We start from the raw sequence: 15002 nt of genomic DNA on the forward strand, positions 1-15002 counted from the left end.
TGGACAATATAATATAGTAGAGTATATAATTAATCGGAAAGAAAATTAATTCTAACACATATCTTAATGCGCACGCGAAGCGCGGCTACATTCCCTAGTTGATTTATAATACTATATTTTATGTATCTATCTGTATTTAATTGTATTTCAAAAAATGAATGTACAAAAAAAAAAGATATAAGGAAAGAGAAATAAAATTAGTTGCTAGTTGGACCCACATTTATAAGACCCTCGTGGACCAATTGAGCGACGGCATTGGACCGTTTTCCTCTCAAACAGAGCATTCGCATTGAAATCCGATCATAAAGAAAATGCTGCTCTCTGCATTGCCTCCGCAGAATCCATTATCCAATCCCACCCCACCCCCTCACTACCCCCCTACCCTCCTCTTCTCCCCCGCTATCTTCTACAAAGCAGCAGCAACTTCAACTATTCACGCTTCTTCCCATAGGCTACCACTACTCACTCTCACCAACGCCGCCGCTACCTCCTCCACTACTCTCCGGCACGTGAGTGGCACGTGCTCCGATGACGATGGAGACGGAGACGGAGACAGTATGGTTACTTCGGCGTCAGCTGTTGCTGCGGCGATACGGAATGCGTCGACGTCACCGGTGGAGTTCATTCAGACGATTGAAAAGGATGATGGTAAAAATAGAGGTTTGGTGCTACCCAGTGTTGATTTTCAGAGACTGTGCCTTGAACAATTGGAGCTGTTTCGCCGTATAGTTCATCCTGACTCTGTTCTTTCCGTAAGAAACGTTTTCCTTGTCCTTCAATTAATGATTTGATCGAAAGAACATTTCTATATTACAAGTTAGTTTCATCAGCTTAAGCATCTTTATGTTTATGTCTATTATTGCTGGGTGTAATGCTTTGGATCATGAATTTAAGCAGTTCTTACCTACTGTACGAAACTCTGCTTGCTTTTCTACTTTTTGAGTTAAGATAATTTTCTACATTCTTCCAGCTATAGTCTTCAGCAATCTGTACCGCTTTAGCCGTTATTAAGTTCATTGTGCCTTTTATTAGGTCTCCTATTTCCTGAATTGAGTGCAAGAAGGTCTAATACAGTGAAATTTTCAGTTTAGTTTCTGTGCTGCGCTTGCCTATTAGTGCTTGTACTTTTGTTTTCTCTGCTCTTCGGCAATTACATTGGTGTTAAGTAGAATATAGTTCATTTTCCTTTCAGGTCAAAGTTGATAAGGGAAGTCTAGTGTTGAGCAATACTGTAGCATGCAACATGCTCTACTTTTCCTTTTTAAGAAAACGAGCTTCCACCATGAGCAGTAGGCAATGGTAGTGGAGCTTAAGTGTCTCAAGGAACTTTCACTCTTCTTCCATTATCTGGCAGTATGTGCTGGTAGAGAAGAATGACATGATGCTCTCTTTAGATCTAGAGATACTATAGAGATTGTAAACCCAAAGACTTCTTTAAATTAACTTTTGTAATCTGTTACATGATTTCTTTCTCTTTTTTTGTTCTATTGTTATTAGACAAGAACTGTAACATGAATTTTCGGCGTACCCACTGATACATGGCAGTTTTTATCTTCCACTGCAACAAATTTCTAAAAATCAGTACTAGCAGGTAGACCCAACTGAGTAAAGTCATCTCAAATGGCCAATTGGATGAGTTGCAATCAAGTCGGGAGTAGTGGTTGATCCATTGATAGCCTAGTAGGGAAGACATCTTATGAAAGATTTAAATCCACTGAAATTTGGACAGGGGTTATTGAAAAGTTTGAGAGGTTGGCAACATGGCAAATGCAATATCTCTCCTTTGGTGGTAGAGTAACACTTATCAATAGTGTTCTAGACAGTTTACCTACTTATTACATGGCCTTGCTCCCAATGCCAAGTGAGGTTATAGAACAGATTGACAAGATAAGAAGGGACTTCCTCTGGAAAGGCAACAGGGAGAAACACAAATTTCATCTCATCGAATGGGAGAAGGTCACACAACCAAAATACCAAGGAGGTCTTGGCATTAAGAACCTTGCAGCCCACAACAAAAGTATGATGATGAAGTGGCTTTGGAGATACAACTTGGAAGACGCAGGGCTCTGGAAAGAGGTCATCATAGCTAAGCATGAAAGGTTGAATCAATGGTGCTCAAATATTACTACACTTCCTTACGGAGTGGGACTATGGAAGAGTATTAGGATGTTGTGGGATACATTTGATCAGAACGCTTACTTTGAATTGGGCAATGGTTTACTCCTAAAATTTTGGACAGACAAATGGCTTGGAAATACCACTCTTCAGGAGGATTTCCCAGATCTGTATAGAATTGAGATCCCAATTCTGTTATTGCTGCTAATAGAGAAGGGATCAATTGGGATCTGAGATTTAGAAGGAATATGCACGATTGGGAAGTGAATGATCTGGTAGACCTTTTTGCTAGACTACAACATTGTCACATTAATCTCCAGGCAGCTGATAAGCTCAAATGGGGACACCAGAAAGGAGTTTATACAGTCAAGGACGGGTATCAATAGTTGTGCTCTAGAAACCCCGTTATAGCTAACTGCCCCTGGAAACTCATTTGGAGGACCAAGCTACCATCTAAGGTAGTTTTTTTTACCTGGATAGCTCTATATGAGGCATGTCTCACCCAAGACAACATAAAGAAAAGAAAAATCCAGTTCCCAAACAGATGCTATATGTGCAAAAAAGAGGCTGAAACCCCAGACACCTTCTTCTTCATTGTGAGGTGGCCTCAGAATTATGTAGCACATTTTTTTGTCTCTCTGGCATCAATTGGACCACACCCCTCACTGTTAAGGATGCATATGAGAGTTGGAGTCTATGGAAAGTTGACAAAGACCATCAAGAAGATCTGGATTATGATACCTGCTTGTATTTTTGGTGTATTTGGTTAGAGAGGAACAAGAGATGTTTTGATGGAGAGTCAACTGCTTTAGGCATTTTGAAGACTAGGTGCATTGAAAATTTGTTTAGTTGGTCCAACTTGTATCCTGCTGTTAATGCAGAACAACTTCAGGATTTTACTAACTCATTAGCTCTGGCTTAGATAGTTTGTATAGTTAGCCAGAGATTTTTTTGTAAGCTCAAATGCCATATCTTGTAAATTTTGCATCTTCTTGATGCTATTATTAATACCACTTATCTTATCAAAAAAAAGAAAAAAAAAGGTGAAGTATACTTTTCCTAGGACTACAACCCCTCTTGTGGATATCATCAACTGGTCCTACTTCGGGCAACCTGAATCTCTATCCTCCTCCACACATTATTTTGTTCTTTCATTTTCACCAGTTTTCTTGAACCCATTAGAAATAATCTAAAAGTATGGACAAACTAGAGTCCTCATAAGGGAGTGGTCCAGAATAGTGTTTTTAAAGGTGCACTTAAGCCTTGAAGCGAGCTCAAAACATGTTGAGCGCTTCGCCTCACTTAATGTGCACTTCAATCTCGTCATCTAGCTTCTAAGGTATATTTTTCCTTGCCAATGAGCCTCTTCTGAAAAGGCGATACTAAATAACTGATATTTCACTTTATCGAAATATCTTTCTAATTTCTTTGTTCATATATTTTGTCATTCCTGCTTATAATTAATATATATATATATCGAACCTTGGAACTTTTTTTGCGCTTTTTGCTTTTATCATTTTCTCCCTTTGCGCCTTTTTTCATTAAAGCCCACACTTTATTTACGATTAAGCCCCAATGAACCTTAGGGCTTTTTTGCGCTTTTTGCTTTTGGTGACACTGATCCAGAAGGTTAGATAAACTTGTGACACTGGATTGGATGCTCAAAAATAAAGTTCTGTTTGGAACAATATAAGTGATTAGATTGAGAAGATAAAGGAATTCTAACTATCTTATTATCCTTTAACAATATAACATTGACAAATCAAATGAAACCAAGTTATTTTATTCTTACTACAGTACTTTGCTTAAACTCTATTTTACTTTGTTTCATTTGATAACTCTCAACATCTCCCATGTTTGGTTGGGTTTCATGTGTTGTGAACAGCGGATTATCTTTGTCCTATTTTCTTTTGGATTTTCTAAATTATAGAAGGTCAAGAACCAAAACCAAAACTAAAGAGGAAAGTCCCCTGGCTCTTGTGGAGATATAGACTTGAAACAATTTTGCCTTTCTACTTTGCTTGTGCTAATCTAGTGAATTGCAGGTTTATGTAAGACCAGCTGGTAGCTATGTAATGGACCGCCTAGAGTTGCAGCGGGTTATTTTACATCCACGTGTTAATGCTACTGATCTAGTGATTCTAATTGGTAACTTTAGCATTCCAGCAGGCTTAAGAATTGCTGAAGCAGCTCTTTCAAGGCAAGAGGTACATCAAATAATTCTTCAAATTTATTTTGCACTGAATTATGACTTTACTGTGTTTGACTAGTCCTATTCATCTTAGGCAGAGTTACTTCCCGAGCTTGGAGCTGTGGTGTTCCCTATGTTGAAACACCCATTTATTGTTGGATTTTTAGTTGCGGAACTCCCAAGCACTACATGGGATAAGGGAGGGCTTAATGTTAAAGGATGGCCTGCCCAGGAGGAGACTTTTCCTTTACCTCCTAGCACAGATTTGAAATCATTGAATATCAAAACTTCAAGTGACCACTCCTTTGAGATGTTAAAATTTACAGCTGAGCAAAGATTAAATGCAATAAATATTTCTCGTTCACTTGCAATGGCTTATGTCATGGATCAGGTACAATACTGATATGACAAAGGTGCTAAAAAATATATGATGTCTAGAATTCACTGCATTGATCTACATTCCTCTTATATATAATTATTTCTTCTAAAATATGTAATTACTCTAACATCCAAAAACTTGTAATAGTAGTATCTGATTGAACTTAATGAATCTTTGTATATGTTTGTTACCACCATGGAAATAAAAGAGACGGAACCAAACCTAAACAGATCCTAAATATAACGAAAATATTGACATATACGTCTATAATGTTGACACTATTACATCCTTTTAACTATTTTGTGTTTATTGCCATGAAATGATTTCTTCTTTGAGCATTTTGTTATTTATTATTCTTGTTCTCTTACTTTCCAGTCATGCACAGTAGTTTTGTCATAAATCTATCTTTGATATATTTTTGTTCTAAAACTAACTAATGCGACCCTTTCAGAAATCAATTCTGCTCCAACAGTCCACCTGGCAAAATAATATCAGGATGAGCAACTTGGTTGAGCAAGTAAGATTTGCACTGCAGCTGCACCTATATATGCCAGCAGTTTGAGGTGGTGACAATGTACACTATACAGATTAAGAAAATAATCATTTTTTTATGAATCTTTAATGTGCAGATTCGGGGTTCTCTTTCCAGTATTCGAACTTTGAGTAAGATGTTATCTGTTCAGATTAGAAAGAGTGAGGTATATGGCTCAAGAAATTTACATCCCCAATTTTTTCTTTATCCTGCTTCACTTTCTTTTGCCCCCAAATAATCGATTACTTTTTAGTGAATTTTTTTTTAATCATACTTCTAATGAAGAGTTAATCTACTCATATGACCCTATGCAGATTTCATATGACATTGTTCAAGACATTTTGGAGCAAGGTGATTGCTTGAGTGATACTCTTAAGGGACTCCAGGATGTTGTTTCCTTAACAAAGGTACTTCACTAACTGTGCCTCTCTCTCTCACACTGTTCTTCTGTGTGACTCTGACTGAGAAAGGAGGGAGAAAGATTGAGACGAGCCCCCTTATATGTTTAAAACAGCTATGACTTTCCCGGAAACTTGGAAAGGGTACAAATTGAGTTCATTCAATGCTAAGAGCAAGTTGGCAGCTTCAACAGGACGGTGTAAGAGGACGTAAACTCTTGTCATGAACTAAAATATCTAGCTCTGGAGGATATTCATAGTACTAACAGATTGAAGTTATCAAAAAGCACTTAGAATAATTGCAAAAGATAAACGTCCAATGATTGTTGAAGGTTCATTTACACTTCGCCAGCTTTGTTTGCCTTAATTTTTGTCTTGCCTATTGGTGATTTTGAGAATAACAAAGATAAAATATTGAATATATTGGCTTATACCTTTTTCAGGCTAATATAATGCGCTATAGTGAAGAAACATTGAAAAGGATGCCTAAATCAACTCATCCTGATCATGAGTCGGTGAGGTCACAGTTATCCGATAACTTGTCTCAAAAGCTAGAATCTTTCTCTTTAAAATCCAAGGATCTAGAAATGCCAATGCCACCTATTGCTCTTGCCCCTTTACGCCAGGAGGGAATCAGGTACACTTTTGGCTTTCAAACTATTTTCGTTCTAGAGACCTATGGTCTCGAAAGCTATTGCATTATGTCAGCTTCAAATAATGTTTATGTATATGACAGCACGGTACATACTAAATAATTCTAATATTTCCTACTCTCGTCCTCCAACCGTCAACTTCCTGAGATTTTTGCTTGATGGTTCTCCTTTTTGTGGTTGCCGGACACTGCAACACAAAATCAGTGTTATTATGGAGTAGATTAGGAGTTCGGGAGATGGTTCTCTTCTTGTAACCTGTGGTGCTGATTGGTTAAGAGAGGACCTGCAATCTCTCGAGTTAAAGTACTAAAAAACTGGAATAATTTTCTGCACACATTTTATTGAATTCAAATAACTGCCTAAAAATAAGGAAACAACTTCCTAATACTCCCTCTGTTCCAATTTATGTACTGGTGTTTTGACTAAGCATGGAGTGTAAGAAAGAAAGAAAAACTTTTGAAACTTGCGGTCTAGAATAAGCCATTAATATTTTGTGGCTATATATCACCCCATTAAGGGTAAAATGGACATTTTAAATTTATATTGTTACTATATGTAGAAATGTGTCTTTTCTTTTGGGAACTGACTAAAAAGGAAAGAGTGACAAAAATTGGGATGGAGCAAGTACTATTGGAATGAGAAAGTGGAGAAATAACTCCCTACTGCAAACCACTGCTACAAAGAAATAGGAAACAATAAACATAACTAACAGACAAGATGAAGTCATCATTTTTTTTTATTTTTCAAAATTTGCATGTGTGAACCTTTGGTAGACTTAAGAGGGTGCTAACACTTTCCATCCTATTTCTCCCTTAAGCTTGCCTATATTGATGCTTCTTGTATTGGGCGACGAGTCTGGGAATACTATGCAGATTGTCCTTTTTTTTCTAGTTTGATGCCATATGATGATTTATGGAGTCTTTAATTGTGTGTTGGTGCCTAGCTTGTGGAACAACACTTTGATTTTGGAGAATGCTGACTATTCCTTCTTTTTTCATCTTTTCCTGTCATCTCCTTCCTCAAAAGACCATGCAACATTTCTGATGTACTGGTGGATTTGGTGGGAGCAGTGGTGCCTTTAGCACACGAGCAGAAGAGAGCTGTTTTACTTTCTGAGGTTCCAAGATCTTTACAGGTACCCATTGAAGAGCCTGCTCTACGCCAGGCTTTGGGTAATTTGATCGAGGGTGCTTTATTGCGTATACAAGCTGGTGGGAAGGTTGAAATCATTGCAAGCGGAGCACCTGCAGGGGGTGCTCTTGTTATAATTGACGATGATGGCCTTGATATGCACTATATGGTATGTGTCATGAAATCTATTCAATATCATGATCACCGAGACAATGCCTGATATTAAGATGATAAAATGTGGCACTTAAATGCGAATATGAACTTAATAATAGCAAAGGAGTGTGCTCATGACTAAATTTATCAAGTGGCTTGTGTGTGATAGAATTGAAGTATTGTGTCTTTTTACTTTTGTATAGACGCAGATGCACTCTCTAGCACCTTTTGGGGCAGACTTATTTTCTGAAGATAGGGTAGAGGACAACATGACATGGAACTTTGTGGCTGGACTAACTGTTTCTCGAGAAATACTGGAGAGTTATGGATGTGTAGTGCGGGTGATCTCACCAAGAGTAACAGATGCTGCAATTGGAACCGGAGGAACCCGCATAGAACTCTGGTTTCCCTCTTTTTCTGCTTCATCTGTCGTAGATGGCCCTTCTCATGAGGCTTAACAAAGATTGGGGATTCCACTGTCATTTATCTAGTTGTTTAAAGAACAAAAACATACAACAAATTCCTGCTTAATCCTTTGCAGATCCTGAGATGGATAATTTGGAAAGAGCTTGTACTTTAAAGATTCATCTAGTGACACAAATCTGCAAATGACTATTTCCTCTCCTACTGGGGGATTGAACAAAATGAAGGTATAGCTAATAATACCAGAAGGATGGATGCTGCAGGAGAATTTAGGCAATCCTTCTTTTGGCTTCGTCTAACACTTCCTCTTGCTGGTCAAGCCTTCTACAGAAAAACAATGCTAGAAGACTTCTGCATATACTTTAGCGTAGTAGTTATTTCCATTACCAGTTTATTATCCGTTGTGTTGCCACAAAATATTGTGATTGATTATGAACTAATTGCATGGGTAGAATCTGCCTATTGTATAAATCAACTTACCTCTGCAGATGTTCCAGTTTGAACTATTTGCATTGCTGGGACGTTTATTGGACAGAAACTAGCGGAAGAGTAAACACACAAGCTCACTTTTGAGTCTTAGTTGCCACAAGTTCCTGAAATCCTTCCCTGCTGCTATGGTTTTTTTTTTAGCAATGTTGGGTATCAGAGTGAAAATATATCAATGCCTTTCATGTAAATTTTAAATGGCAAAAGCTTCTTTATCAGCTTATTCTGTTTTTTCTAATTTATTTTTCTGATTTGTGTAATATCAGTTATTTTGGGAATGACTCATATTTGCTTCTATGCTTTTGACTCTTTACCTCGTGCATAAGCAGTTTGAAATATCACAATTATCATACTACAATGTTGGTCTAAAGTTATACCCTTCCATCTCCAGATGCTTTGCATTTTCTCTACTTTCAGAAATTTGTAGCTTAGTTATGTATAGGAATAATAATGGGGTTGCGTGTTCTATAGTTTTGTAGTATCATATAATTTGAATTATTGAAAAAAGTTCCAAGGTAATTTGTTTTGTAGAAGGGTAAAAAATATCTTAAAACTATGCAAAATGAAATAAACATATCATTATAAACATAACAAATGATTGTTATAACGAGATTTGACGGCAAAAACTTCTGAAATAATGTTCTTCGTTACAGATATGGAAGCAGAAATGGGTGCAAATGGAGGACCAGTTTACCAAAAAATGTCACCCATGTTTTGGCCATGGATGAAAATTTGCTTCTTTCGAAACTTGATAAAGAACGTTAGATTCGCTCCAAAACTGTGAGCTTTATTAATCTTATGCTTTGGAGACTCTTTAAATTGAGACATTACATGTTGTTTTTATGTTGTATGGTTAAATGGGTCTTAATATTATTGCTTCCTTCAAGTATCTTCATAATTCAAGGAGACGAGATGATTAATGTTAATGTTGCATATCGTTATGATCAGTGGCAGAGCTAGGAATTTATCCAAGGAGACGAGACGATTAATGTTAATGTTGCATATCGTTATGATCAGCGGCGGAGGCGGAGCCAGAAATTTCACAAAGGGTGTCCAGAATAGCACAACAAAAGCTCTTTTCAAAATGTAGAACTAGTGAGATTCGAACACGCGCACACTACCTAATTCCAAGCATCTAAAACTACTGGTTGTGTTAAGGGTGTCCAAAATATGTATTTAATTAATTTATGTATCATTTTACTTGTATATACAATAATATTTTTCAGACGAAAGGTGTCCAATTGGACACTCTAACAATCATGTAGCTACGCCTGGTTATGGTTATATCACACATCATACTAGAGTGGAGAAGTGAAATGGAGGCTCGCATTTGGGGTGTTGTGCAATGAGAATATACTGACAAGGTTTAAAGCTAAATTCTACGGAATGGTGGTTAGACCAACACTATTGTATGAGACAGGGTGTTGATCAGTCAAGAGTGTCCATGTTCAATTGATGAAGAGAACAAAGATGAGGATGCTCAAATATTAAGAGAAGTGAGAATGAGATGGTTCAGATATGTGAAGAGATGGTGGGAGGATGCGGAGAAAAGGATATGTGAGAGGTTCGGTGTAGAAGTGACCTTAGATAGGAAGATATGAAGGTCGAGAATTATGGTAGAAAGTTAATGGATAGTTGAGTGTTGTCATATTTTTTCTCTCTTTAATTTGGGGCAGGGGAAAGGGAAATGGAGATCAGAGGGGATTACAAGGTGATGTATCGAACCCTCACCAAAATGGTGGGAGTTTAGGTACCAACCAACTAAGCTACTAAGATTCCCAGTGTTGTCATACTTCCAATGACCAATAGTATGATTTAGGTATTAAGGTTTGCTACACTTTATCCTCCCCAAACTCCACGTGTGGGATTAACTAGGTATGTCATTGTTGTGTATTAATATACTCCTATTTTGTTGTCTTTTTTCCATTCTTACTTTCCTGCGTCGTTTTTGTTTTTGAGCCAGTGGTCTATCACAAACAACCTCTTTACCCCACAAAGACAAAAGTAAAATTTCCATACCTTTCTATATCTCATGTGTGAAATTATACTTAATATATTATTGTTATGATGTCGGTTTACTAGTTACATTTCTAGATTTAACAAAAGAAAAAAAAAAGAACAAATGGTTGGTACTATACTATGTACTTATGATGTAATATACTTATGGTTGGTACATACTATATACTAAATATATATTTATGATGTGGGGGGAATTTGAAAGAAATATGTGATGGGATGAGCCAACTACCTCATTCTTGAATAGTTGTACATTTCTGTTACAAGTCTAATATCATGCCATATGGACCAAGCTATATCATATAATCAGTCAAAAGTCACAATTCTACCAAAACTCCACCGGTGAAACCCAATCCCAACGCCACACATTTCTATTAAATAATAAATAATATTTTTAAGATGAAAAATAAGAAGAAAATACGAATATATAAGTATGACGTTTTATAATGAAATAAATGAATAGAATAAAAAATTAATTAAAATTTTGAATATCTATTTATACAAATAAAAATAAGGGAAAATTACGCGGTTAAGCAAACTATACTACTTAATTATTCATCATAACTATAGTTTGTTATAAGTACCACTCACGGCTAACATTAACTATTAATTACGTGGGCTGACTTCAAGTTTGTATATGTATAATTCACCACATTTGTATAATTCGCAACTAACAATTCTTTGTTTGATTTGTATTTGTATATGATGATTTGTATTTGTATATGACGATGATTTCCTTTGGTTTTTTAGTTTTTTCATCATATACATTCAATTTTTTTGTGTATAACTTTTTAATGTTTGTATAAACGTGTAGTTTTCGGATTTTGTATAATATAATTTATATAATGTAATTTGTATAATATATTTTTGTATAATTATTTAAAGTTCATATGTTTATGTTTGTATCAATTCATTATTTCGAGTTTTATTATATTTGTATAATTCCAGACTTTATATTACTCAATTATACAAAAACACACGAATTATACAAACGTACCTGCGAATTATATAAATTATTGTCCTCTTTCGCTCGCCTCTCTCCTCCCTCTCACAATCTCGCTCGCCTCTCTCATCTCTCTCTCAATCTCACTCGCCTCTCTCCTCCCTTTCCCAATCTCGCTAGCCTCTCTCATCTCTCTCTCAATCTCGCTCGCCTCTCTCCTCCTTCTCCCAATCTCTCTCTCTCCAGAATATACAAATACATATGTATAATATACAATTATCTAACCGATATACATATACAATTCACCTCTCTCCCACTCTCTACCCTCTCTCGCTTGCCTCTCTCCTCCCTCTCCCAATCTCGCTCGCCACTCTCCTCCCTCTAACATGTAGCTACGAATCGTAATTAGTAAACTATAGCTATGGAGTGTAATTAGGCTATTTTTGGGTGACTATATGCGAAAGTTCCTCTAAAAATAATAGGTAATAATTTTTTTTATAAATATATTTCAAAGTAGATAATACAAAATAATTAATAAAAATAGATGTATGTTTTATAACAATTTAAATTTTTTTTTGTCTATTTATATTTTAAAAAATATTGCATTATTAACCATCGAAACTCATTTATTACTTATTACTTGCATTTAATACATACTTAATAGTTATTATTACTTGTAAAACTAAAACAACAAACATAGAAAAAAATAACATTAAATTTTGTGAAAAATCCATAAAAGGATTATTCTACTTATAGTATTAAAGAACTCAAATAAAAATTATTAAATACATAGGTTGAGAAAAATAAATTATACAATATAAATATATATTACAATAAAACCTCACTAAATTAATATACCATGTAATATAATTATTTTGTAGAGGTATTATTTAATCGGTAAATTAATATTTATTAATTTAAAGAATGTTTTGTTACCGCAAAATTCGTTCGGGAATTAAATCTCATAGAATTTAAATGAACCCACTTGTGAAAACTTCATTCATGAACTTGAGGTCATGATTAATGATCTCACTTACTGCAATAGAATAGACGTTAATAACCTGTTGGATGGGTGAAAATGATACATGTTCAGAGGTCTAGAGCTTAGAAGAAATTCTGGATGCTATTGAAAAAAATAATGTTGATGATGATAAGATTGAAGATGATACAATACCTTTGGAACCAATTACGCGCAAGGAAACACTGATCACATTTAGAACTCTTCACAATTTTATGGTGCACTTTGAAAAACCAACACCAAAACTTTTGGATGCAATAAGAAACGTTAGATATAAGCTTCAACTAGATTTAAATTTTAACAAAAAACATAATACAATAGAATCATATTTCACTAAATTGTCTTAAATATATTTGTTCTTTTAAAGAATTATTAATTTATAATATTAATGAAACCATATATTTATATAGGGGTCTTCTGAAAATATATTATCTTATTATCTTATCGAAACGAGTAATTTTTTCCATTGACCCAAGTCAAAACTGGAAGAAAATATTATGTTAAAGAGGTTTTTAATTAATCAAGATTTAATTTAATAAAATTTTACTGTATATCGATGGAAGATTAAAAATATAAAAAATAAAATAGATGCTGCATAAAATAAAGGGGAAGAATATCTATAATTCATAGTCAAAGGAGGGAACTTGATTTTTAAAGCAAGTTGGAGAGCGTAAATGATTTTTTTACCCATTTTAGGAATTAGATAAGTCAATTCTAATAAGAGTCTAGAAGCAGACATCTCTTCATCGATATGTCTACTTCATGTCGAGGTATTTTGGAATTTCAAACCTCTTCATTGTTGTGTTTGATCCATTCCGAGAATATTTTTGAAATTTTAATGTCTATATATACTTTATAAGCATTTTACAAATGTTTTTCACTAATAGTTTGGTCTCATATCAATATAATGAATTTTTTGTTAAATAAATGAGACCTAATATGAGTAAAATATTGATATTTGTCAAATAAAAAAATATGTCTTTTGTTTTAGACAGATTAAAAAAAGTCACATAAATTAAAATTAAAAAAATGCATAAAATCGCTTTTAATATAATTATTGAGTCTATACTAACACGAGCCTTTGTATCTAGTTTCAATGCAACCATCCTATAGGACTCACTGCTCCGGTTATCAATCAATGAAAGGTACATATTAAAATGTCGACATAACCATCTTTTAGAAGATTTTTTCAATTTACGCTTTGTAATCAAGCTAAAAAAAGACTAGACAAATGGTGTGCTAAATAAGATGAGGTCAAAGTTTCCTCCCTTGTATTCCCAGCCAAATGTTCTGACCTTTCTCCCTTAAAGGTCACAATCATGCAATTAAAATCATTTGAATTGTTTCATTTTAATTATATGTTCTCATTTGATTATTGTTATAATAATTAGTCAACCTTATGATGGTTACGTATCCTACACATGTTATGAAATCAATTTAAGTTTTTTTTTAACATATTGTAAACAAATAAACAAATAATGAGGCGTGAAATGTCTCGTTAGTTTTCTGTTACAATGTCCATTCAATAAAATTATATAATTTGAATATGTCAAAAAAATAAATAAATTAAATTTAGAGGGGTTGAATTAATTAGTGAAAAGGAAAATAAATTTTGTCCCAAAATTCTTAAATTAAATCATTTGTGAAAAATTGAAGTCGAGAGAGCAACAATAACGGTATAAAATGAGACTTTCTTCTCAACTCTTTAAGAGTTAGAAAAAGTATTTTAATATATACAACACAAAATTCTCATCTTCATTACCAATGAGAAAAAAAGTTCATATCTAAAGTGAACTTTAACTTCAAATTTTTCCTCCATTTTTCATTCACATTACATTTTATTTTTAAATCTTAATCTTTAAAGATTCAAAACCCAACAATAATTGTATCTTAATTTGAATTACTCATTACTAATGTAACAATTGACTAATTTAGTAGAGTATTGACTTAATATAGGTATATAGCTTATGTTTAATTGGTAGGCATAACTATATATTGTACTTTGTTTTAATTTTAATTAATAGATATGATAATTTAATTTCAGGTTTTATTTCATTTCACTGTATTTCATTTTCTAAAAACACGTACAAAAATGTTATTTTATTTATTTTTTCTCTTCAATGTCTTCGTTCTTCTCCAAGAAGAAAATTACACTTTTCTTCTTATTTGCTTGACTTTTAAACAAATAGTACTAACTACTAATTAAACTTGGTCAAATACTATTACTTGCTAAGTATTATTAATTACTTTCACCCTTTAATGGACCATTGGATACTTTTATTAGTCAATATTTATTTGATTCCCCCTCCCCCCCATTCTGAAAAAAAGTGGCTTTAAATTTGTTGGAACATTACCTTTTGTATTCTTGAATCTCCATCTTGGCCAAAATGCTTCTTTACTCTAATTATGATTTATGAGAAGTGATTTGCAAATCATATGAAGGAAAGAAAAAACTCTAATTAAAGTTTAAAATAATACTAATAAAATAAGTTTAATGGAAGAATATAAAGTGTGATCTCTAGGCTGTGAGGTAATTTATAAATATATTGATCCTTTGTAATATT

At 34.1% G+C, this 15002-nt stretch overlaps 1 protein-coding gene across 1 annotated transcript; it reads left to right on the plus strand.

The window, feature by feature from the left end:
* The first annotated feature begins 254 nt into the window (after positions 1 to 254).
* LOC102579242 (chloroplast sensor kinase, chloroplastic) lies at positions 255 to 8684 on the plus strand. Its single transcript, XM_006357533.2, has 9 exons — positions 255 to 752; positions 4161 to 4322; positions 4401 to 4697; positions 5137 to 5202; positions 5315 to 5383; positions 5532 to 5624; positions 6059 to 6252; positions 7295 to 7568; positions 7756 to 8684. Exons 1-9 carry the CDS (start codon positions 312 to 314, stop codon positions 8008 to 8010), a joined length of 1851 nt encoding a protein of 616 aa, XP_006357595.1. The 5' UTR covers positions 255 to 311; the 3' UTR covers positions 8011 to 8684.
* The last annotated feature ends 6318 nt before the right edge of the window (positions 8685 to 15002 follow it).

Source organism: Solanum tuberosum, unplaced genomic scaffold (assembly GCF_000226075.1).
Source record: "Solanum tuberosum cultivar DM 1-3 516 R44 unplaced genomic scaffold, SolTub_3.0 scf00248, whole genome shotgun sequence".
Classification (NCBI taxonomy): domain Eukaryota; kingdom Viridiplantae; phylum Streptophyta; class Magnoliopsida; order Solanales; family Solanaceae; genus Solanum; species Solanum tuberosum.

Coding starts and splice junctions, on each gene's coding strand:
- LOC102579242 (XM_006357533.2), top strand. CDS start 312: ATGCTGCTCTCTGCATTGCCTCCGCAGAATCCATTATCCAATCCCACC. Junction 4,323..4,400: donor CAGCTCTTTCAAGGCAAGAG/GTACATCAAATA, acceptor TATTCATCTTAG/GCAGAGTTACTTCCCGAGCT. Junction 5,384..5,531: donor TTCAGATTAGAAAGAGTGAG/GTATATGGCTCA, acceptor GACCCTATGCAG/ATTTCATATGACATTGTTCA.